Source organism: Giraffa tippelskirchi, chromosome 10 (genome assembly GCF_054371585.1).
Source record: "Giraffa tippelskirchi isolate mGirTip1 chromosome 10, T2T-mGirTip1v1.2.pri, whole genome shotgun sequence".
Taxonomy (NCBI): Eukaryota; Metazoa; Chordata; class Mammalia; order Artiodactyla; family Giraffidae; genus Giraffa; species Giraffa tippelskirchi.
The window spans coordinates 150,445,212-150,453,898 of NC_137284.1; the positions used below are offsets into that span (position 1 = coordinate 150,445,212).

The window sequence follows — 8,687 nt, forward strand, 5'->3', positions numbered from 1 at the left end:
GAGGAAAAATAGCATGGAATTGAACAGTTACTGTCTTCTACCCCTTATGTAGAATAAATTTTTCCCCTTACACGGTTTTTAGCCTGCTCATTTCATGGGTGTCATGAGACAAAATGTGAAAGCAGAAGAGAGATGTATATTTTAAAAGACCCAGTTACATCATAATTGTTGTTTAGTTGCCAAGCTGTGTCTGACTCTCTTGTGACCGCATGGACTATAGCCCACCAGAGTCCTTGGTCCATGGAATTTCTTTAAAACCCTACACAGATACCCAGACATGTGTTTGTGTAGCTAAGATGATTCTTCTCCATTTCTAAATACTTTCCCTTTTCAGTTCTTATGGGCCACGACCCTAGAACTAGTATGATGGATATAAGTTAATATGTGTTTTTGAAAAAAAAATTGTTTTCCAATAATCATAGCACTGGAGGTCCAGAATGACACCCCATGTACACTCAAGTGCACGGTGAAGTGGTTTGAGCCAATAGCCCTGAAATTCTAGTTATTTGGACACTGCAGGGTCATCAGAAGTGTGTGTGTTAGTTGCTCAGTTGTGTCCAACACTCTGCGACTCCATAGACTGTAGCCTGCCAGGCTCCTCTGTCCATGGAAATCTCCAGTCAAGAACACTAGAGTGGGTTGCCATTCCCTTTTCCAGGGGATCTCTCTGACCCAGGGATCGAACCTGCATCTCCTGCATTGAAGGCATTCTTTACTGTCCGAGCCACAAGGGAAGCCTGGAGGATCATCAGATGTGGGTACTAAATAAATATACATAAATATAAATATATATATATATATATATATATATAAAAGAGCATTCTCTTCTTGGTCTTCCCACCCCCTCAGTCCTACCCTATCCCTTCTCCACTTAGAAAAAGAAGAGTTTTGGGAAAATTAGTCATGGTTCACAATTCTAGAGACTTGGCCTAATTAGCCTCGAGCTTCTCTCGTCATCCTATCCCCAGTGAAGTGTTAGTTGCATCAGTTGTATCTGACTCTTTGCGACCCCGTGGACTGTAGCCCACCAGGCTCCTCTGTCCGTGGGATTCTCCAGGCAAGAACACTGGAGTGGGTTGCCATTCCCTTCTCCGGGGGATATTCCCGACCCAGGGATTGAACCGCAGTCTCCTGCCTTGTAGGCAGATTCTTTACAGGCTGAGAGCTACCATCCCTGCTGGGCCCAAATTCCAGAAAAAGGCCCAGGCTCAGGTTTGTTCAGGCTCACTTCTGGGTTTGAGACGAGAACATGGCTTAAAGGTAGGACCAAAGACAAGGCCCAGGAGGCCCCATTCCTCTGCCAGCAGGAGAGATGGGGCCCAGAGGGTTGCCAGGCTCCACTCAATCCTGCCCCATGGGGTCAGTCCCTCCCAGGCCGCCCAGGACACAGCTGCCCAGCTGAGTGGGCGGCAGTGAAGGACACGGAGAAGGGAGACACGTAACTACAGAGGAACCCAAGAGGAGGAAGTTTACTGGTTACGGTGGCCACTGGCTCATCTGTGAAGCAAGGAAAAGAAACAACATAAACGGATACAACCTTCAGAGGTGATACAGCCCCCCCCCCCCTTTCTTCAGGACCACCATCCAGAACTGTGGGGAAAGGATTCATGGGGCCGGGCCTCTTCCTTCTGAAATCAGTGTCTGGCAAAATGAGCCCTGGAGTCCAGTCTCTCCTTCAACTTCGAGCCCCGTCGTCTCCTCTGGGGCGCTCCAGCCGTCTCCGGCAGGGCGGCCTCTTGGTTCTTCGGCTCCACGGCTAGGGGCCATGGCTACTCTTGTCTTCTTCCTCCCGGCCCTCCTTGGGGGCCGGGGGCCGCTCCCCTGGGGCGGCCGGTGGTTCCTCCTGGGCTTGGCTGCGCGGGGGTCCCGCTGCAGGCTGGGCACTCTCAGGCATCTGGGCGAGGCCCGGAGAAGGCGGCCTACCAGAAGCCTGCGCATAGGGGGCGGCAAACAGGTCCAGGAAGCAGCTGTCCCCTCCCGGGGGGCCCCCCAGAGCCTGCGGACAGAAGGCACTGGGGAACGGCAAGTCTGGCAGGCAGGGGTCGGCCCAGGGCACCGTACCTGTGGGGCCAAAGCACATAGCACAGAGCGGGCGGCATGAAGGGGCCCCAGCACGTGGGGCCATAAACCCTGCCTTCGGTGACGGAGCCCCTCCCTGCTCCATGGAGACATGGGTCAGGACCCCAGAGTGGGTCTGCCCTCAGGACCAGGCACACCCTCGTCTCGAGGGCCTGTGGTGGGGTCACAGCGACACAGAGTCGGGCCTGGGGGTCGGGCCGGGCACCCTCTCACATGGGCGGGAGGAGCCCGGGAACCAGAGTCTTTCTCCCCCTTCTTCTTCTGAGTCTCCTAGGGCGGTCACTCCAGGCTATCCAGGGTCCAGGTGGCCCCTCGGACACTCCCATCAGCTGCCACCTACTCTGCACTGAGTGTTTCATGCCCGTCATTCCTAGTCCTCACCAAGCCCTCCAAGAGATGGGAATGGTATTCCCACTTGAGAATCCAGGAAGCTCAGGAGAAGCTCAGGTGATGGCTGAGCTGGACTCCATACTTGGCTTGGCCTCCCTTCAAAGCTCTTACTCTGCTCTGAAACCTCCAGGAAACTGGAGGATGAAGAGCTTCACCAGGACAGCTCCCGTCTTGGGGCTCTCTCCCCTCTCACCCTCCTCAAGCACCGGGCGGGGCGGGGGGCTTCTCTTCCAGCCCTGACTCACCCATGTTCCCGGCCGGCGGCAGCAGGATGGGCCCCGATGGAGGGCCTTGGAAATAGCCCTGGGATGAGCCCCCGCCGGGGCCACAGGACAAGGCAAAGAGAGGGTCTTCGGGCAGTGGCGGAGTCAGCGAGCTGGGCAAGGGAAAGGGGTGCAGGTATGGAAACTGGGGCTGGAGGGGTGGGAAGAACTGGGTCTGTGGTGCTTGGGGGAAGAGGAACGGTCCTGGCTGGCTGGCGCTGCTGGGTTGGTATTCCTGGGGCTCCAGGTCCTCTAAGTATGAGCAGGCAGGGGGTGGAGTGATGCTGTGGGGGACAGAGGAGAGCTTCCTGAGGCTCTGATGGTTTCATTCCTACCACGCCCTTCCCCCCACCTGCCTCTCCATAAACCCCAGGCCTACTGCCTCCTCCTCCTCTTCCTGCTCCAGCTTCTCGCCCTTCCTCCTCCTCTACAGCTGTGATGCCCTGATCCTTCTCCTCCGCATCCCCTCACCCTTTAACCCTCACTACATTTACTAACTCCTTGCTTCTCTCAGGGCTTGCCTGGTGGCTCAGACAGTAAAGAATCTGTCTGTAATGCAGGAGACCCAGGTTCGATCCCTGGGTCGGGAAGATCCCCGGAGGATGGAATGGCAACCCACTCTAGTATTCTTGTCTGGGGGCAGAAAACCCCATCTCTCAGTTACCCTCTCCCTGCCCAAGCTCCATCCATCTTTCCTCCTTCTGTGCCTCCCCCAGGATAGCTCAGTATGGCCCCCCGTGGAGTGGCGGACAAGTACCTTGTTCCCCACAACCCACAAGGGCCATCCTTGTGGCTGCTGTCACTGCTCAGGGAATCCAGCAGCAGCGGCATCAGCTGTGGGGCGTGGACAGGGCCGAGGGGAAAGGGAAGGCTGGCTCTTCGGACAGGTGGGGGGCTAAAGAGTGGTGGGGTCACAGGCCCTCTCTGGGGGCCCTCATTCTGCAGGTTTGGGCCCAGAGTCTGGTCAGACGTCAGCAGCATGGATGGCTCTGGGAACAGAAGTCCACGGGGGGTTGTGAGTAAAAGAATGGGGAGGGGGTGCAGCCTTGGCAGTGCTGGAGGGGGTCAGAGTGCAAGAGGCCTGGGCCCCCCTGAAGAGGCCCCACTGAACAAAACCTTGGAGAGTTCTGGCCGCTCCCAGCTCTTCCAAGAAAGAGCCCTTTGACTTTGTCTTCTTCCCCAGACAACCCTCAGAAGGGGGTCAGCTCACCTGGAAGGGAATCCTGAGGGAGGGTCCCAGGCTCCAGGTTCATGGACTCGCTAGGTGGCAGCTCAGCCACAGAGCTGGAGGCAGACAGATCGGAGACTGCAGGTCAAGGGGTCCCTGGTCTCTGACCGGGGCTTCCAGGTAGGGAAAGGGACCCACACATCCAAGCTCTGTCTCCCTACAAGGCACTGGCAACTCCCAACCCCACCTGGTCCAAATCCCTCTAAATATCAGCCAACAACTCTCGCTCGGACAGTAAAGAAGCCACCTGAGATGTGGGAGACCCGGGTTCGATCCCTGGGTCAGGAAGAGCCCCTGAGAAGGGAATGGCCTCCCGCTCCAGTATTCTTGCCTGGGACATCCCACAGACAGAGGAGCCTGGCGGGTCATAGTCCGTGGGGTTGTAGAGAGGTGACCATGGCTCACACACACATACCCCATCATGTGCCCAGCCTTCCGACACCTTCCCCCTTCTAGACCCCAGGATCCCAGCTTAGACCTCACCTCCTGCCCCCGGGGAGGGGCCAGGAAGAGGAGAAAGTCTTACCTGCGCTGGCTGCTGGCAGGGGCAGGGGTGGGACCGGCAGGTGCGTCCTTACTCTCCTTCCCATTCATTTTTCGCCACTTGGCCCGGCGATTCTGGAACCACACCTGTAGGGGAGGAGACACCTGAAGAGCTTGAGGAACAGGGCAGAGCCTGCGGCTCGGGCCCGCTGTCCCATGATGGCTGTGACTGAGGAGGCCCCTGCACCACTCAGACTGGTATGAAGGGTTCATCTAGATGGGGTCTGAGTCACCTCCCTGCGTCATCTAAGGCCGCGGCCCGGTGGAAACAGGCAAGAACACAGCCCTGGCTGAGGCCTTGCTCCAGCCCCTGTTGGGGAGCTGCTGAGTACTTGCTAAGCTCCCCTAGAGTCCCAGCACATGGGCTCCCCTCCACCCCCAGACTGGGGGAGTCAGCAGCCTTTACCATGATGCGTTGGGGTGTGACTCCCACCGTCTGGGCTATCTCCTGGCGCTTATCGCTGTCTGGATAGTGGTCGTCTTGGAAGAACTTTTCTAGCTCCTCCAGCTGGTCTGGAAGAAGAAAGCACTGGCTTTGAGGAGGACGGTGCAGTGATGAGGAAGCAGAGGAGAAACACACGCCTTCCAGGAGGAACCACTGTCCCCTACCCAAGGGCCTCCCACAGCCTGGTGGCTAAGTTCCCCCAGTGGGCTGGGGCCTCCTCTGGCTTGGGCTTTGTGCCAAGGAGCTGTGTGATGGTTACTTTCCTATTTCTTCTATGTTCCGATAAGAAAATGCAACCTTTCCCTCTGAGGGTCAGAAGTCACGGCCCTGCAGAGGTCAAGAGAAGTTCCAGCCAAGGTGACGCTTAAGCTAACTGCACTCCCGCTTCTTGGGGCCACCACGTTCTCCGTTGGGTCCACCTTTTCCCAGACACGACACCAGGTCCCTCAGGTCTCCTCTCACCTCAGAGACTTACCCGAGCGGTACAGGGTGCGGGTCTTTTTCCTGACCTGGCAGGTCACTTCCGGGGACCTCTTCTCCTGCTCCGTGTTTTGGGTGTTCTGGGGCAGTGTGTTGAGGAGGTTGGCCAGATGGCAGGACCCCCGGCCTAACCCACAAGGCACCGGGTTGTACGTGGTCCGAGCCGGGTTAGTGCTGCTGCTGGGAGATGCCGTCGAGGCCGGACCCACAGCGCTAGGCTTCTTCTGCTTGCCGGCGGCTGGAGAGTAGGGCCTCTTCCCCGGCCTCCCCTCTGTCCCCGGGAAGGGAGGCCCTTGCCCCTGAGGCTGGGGTCTAGGCGAGGCCAGGGTTCTGCCTTCGCGGAGAGGCCCTGGGCTGGGGCGCTGGCAGGCTCTCCCAGCCCCAGCCCCTTCCCCAGGGGCCTCTGACGGCTGCTTCTCCCCGGAGATGGTGCAGGAAAGGGGCACGTCCTTGCCTAGGGCGTCCTGAGTGTGGGGGGTTGACCTCTGCAGGGCTTCCTCCTCCTCCAGCCTGGCAGCGGGGGACTTGCCTCCACCCTCCCGGCCTGTGGAGAGCCAGCACCCTGACTTCAGCCCAGAAGAAGGAAGAGCCTGGCCCAGGAGGACATGCTGCTTCCTGGTCTGCAACTGGTGTCCTGTTTGACCTTAATCTTTCATTTGTCTACTTAGCAAACGTGGTAACAGTTCCAGGTGTACCTTCCTAACTCGGCTACTGTGAGGATCAAATGAGGGAATCCTTGCCTGGAGAATTCCATGGACAGAGAAGCCTGGCAGGCTACAGTCCACAGGGTCACAAACAGTCGGACACGACTGAGCTACTAACACATTCGTACATACATAGCTTGGAAAAGCAAAAGCACACAGATGCAACCATGAGGGGTCTGAGCTCGTGAACCTAGATGGTGGGGGAGCGATCCTAATTTGGGGGGAACTTACTCCCTGGGAGTTCCCAGTTTTCTCCCAGACACCTGGATTGTGAGTTTGAGATGGAGACTCTGCAGCTGATCAGACTGGATCCCAGTCCTGCTCCGAACACAGCGTCAGGGCTCAGAGCAGGGACACGGCAGGACTGAGTGGTGTCCGGAGGCCCAGACAGGAAAATCGAAGGGGAGCTAACAGGAATGTCTACCTCATCTCCCACAGAACTGGCTCTCTCCCCACTGACCCTCCTCACCCCTATACACACCCTCAACCCCTCCCTGCAAAGCGGGACCTCAGCCAAGGGCCTGGGGCCCAGGCCAGCCCCCCTTTTACAGGTCTGGAAGGGTGACCTGACGGGCACTGAGCGTTCCCATCACTCATCCTCCAGCTTGTCTGTCCTTTTCTGAGCTATGATTGATTCATCAGGAGTTTTACCAGGTCCTGGGCATGGTGCTAAGCACCTTTCAGGGATCAGTCCGGTCTGCATTTAATCCCTGTGAGGAAGGCATATGCATCTCTTCTTCTAACAGATGAAGAAATGCGGGTGGCAGGGTTCAGTGACTTGCCCAAACTCACAGCGCAGGGCTCTTGTTCACCAGACGGAGCCATTCCGAGGGTCACCAACCTGCCCCTCATTTCTCCCCCAGCTTATTCATAACCTCCAGAACTCTCTCAGGTCAAGGAGCTGCTGTATTATTTCTTACTAAACTGGAATTATTTTTTGGGGGGGAGGATATTTTTAAGTGGAGGCTCACTGGTGTTTTGCTTTGGCCTGCACAGCACCTGGGATCTTAGTTCCTCCACTAGGGGTCTACCCACGCCCCCTGCATTGGAAGGGCCAAGTCTTAACCACTGGACCATCAGAGAAGTTTCCAAGAGCTAGTTGTTTTTTTTTTTTTTTTAAATGAAAGTTGCATGAGATTGACTAGCTTAAGGAACGGCTTTCTAACACTGTGTAAAGAAAGATGTAGGTCACGGGCTAAGGTGCTTTGTCAGATCGTTTCCTAGTGTACAAGCTCAGGGTTTGCAGGCTTCAACTCCATAACTAAACCGAGAGGCTGGATAGGGGAATGCAGAAGAAGGGACAGACTGGTTTTACAATATTTTTGGAGCACTGGAGCCTAGCAAACCTGGTACACAGTAGGTGGTCACTAAATGCAATGTATCAGAATGATAGCCTTCCTAAAGTGGCTCAGCGGTAAAGAATCTGCCTGCCAATACAAGAGACCAGGTTCCAACCCTGAGTCAGGAAGACCCACTGGAGAAGAGAATGGCACTCCCTTGCCTGGAGAATTCCATGGACAGAGGAGCCTGGTGGGCTACAGTTCATGGGGTCGCAAAGAGTGGGACACGACTGAAGAACAAGTCAGGGTGATAGGCCCTGGTAAGAAAGATGATGGGTCTTGGAACCTAGAACAGCAGAGCCTCAACCCTGCTTTCCTTCCCTGGTGTAGAGAGATCAGAACCCCAGAAAGGAAGGGTGCGGTGGGGCGGGCTCCCTGGCCCGCGACACCCCCTCAAATCCCCCTCAGCTCCCAGCCCCGGCCCTCCCGAGCTCTAGAGGCCTGGCCGCTGGGCCCCCGGGCTCCCGTGCACTCACCCCGCAACTCCGGGCCGCGCTCCCGGGTGGGCTCCATGGCCTGGACTCCCGCACGGGGCCGCCCACCTGCCCGCCGCCTAAAGAAGCCTCGCGCGCGGGCAGGTGTGCGTCCGCGAGGCCCGCCCGGGAGGGAGGCGCGCGGGGCAGCTGCAGGGAGCGAGGCCCGGGGGCCACGCAGCTGCCCGCCCCCGCCGCGGCCGGGAGGGGCGGGTGCGGCCGCTCCCCGGGGCTGGGGGGCGATGCACGCCGGGCGTGGGCCACAGCCCGCCTCCAGCGCCGGCGTCCGGGAGGCTGCCGCGGTTATCAGCGCCCACCGTCTCCCAAGGCCGGCCTTGGCATTGGGCTCCGGTGGCGGCTTGCGCCTTGGAGACGGAGTCCTTCCTTGGGGACCGGGGAAGGCAACTTAGGGAGTCACTTATCCTGGGAGCCCCAAACCACTGCTCCACTGAGGTTCCCCCAAACCTAAGCCCCCCAAACCCCATGCCGATTGGAAGGTTCCCTAGAGCCCCGCGCTAGAAGAAGCCACGCCACGGGGCGAAGTCTACACGTCTCGGATGGACACAGTTGCAGGAGACCCGGAGGCCACAGGTAAGCGGGCGGAGGGCAGGGAGGCCATGCGTGCCGCTCAAAGTTTTGGTCTCAGTTTTCACCCGCTTGAGACCACTTTTACTCGCCGAAAATGGGTGGGGTGGAGGGCACAGACGAGAGATCTACAGGCGTGATGTTTGTGACTCTTTGT

At 57.8% G+C, this 8,687-nt stretch overlaps 1 protein-coding gene across 2 annotated transcripts; it reads right to left on the reverse strand.

The window, feature by feature from the left end:
- Nucleotides 1–1,443: 1,443 nt before the first annotated feature.
- NOBOX (NOBOX oogenesis homeobox) lies at nucleotides 1,444–8,082 on the reverse strand. Of its 2 annotated transcripts, none has more exons than XM_081534525.1 (8): nucleotides 7,949–8,082; nucleotides 5,424–5,972; nucleotides 4,910–5,016; nucleotides 4,487–4,590; nucleotides 3,943–4,016; nucleotides 3,490–3,721; nucleotides 2,715–3,016; nucleotides 1,444–2,061 (listed from the first exon to the last, which is right to left on the reverse strand). In XM_081534525.1, exons 1-8 carry the CDS (start codon nucleotides 7,983–7,985, stop codon nucleotides 1,757–1,759), a joined length of 1,710 nt encoding a protein of 569 aa, XP_081390651.1. In that variant the 5' UTR covers nucleotides 7,986–8,082; the 3' UTR covers nucleotides 1,444–1,756. The 2 variants fall into 2 exon arrangements, with proteins under 2 accessions (XP_081390651.1, XP_081390652.1); XM_081534526.1 differs by having other exon boundaries at nucleotides 4,937–5,016; nucleotides 7,949–8,044.
- Nucleotides 8,083–8,687: the final 605 nt, after the last annotated feature.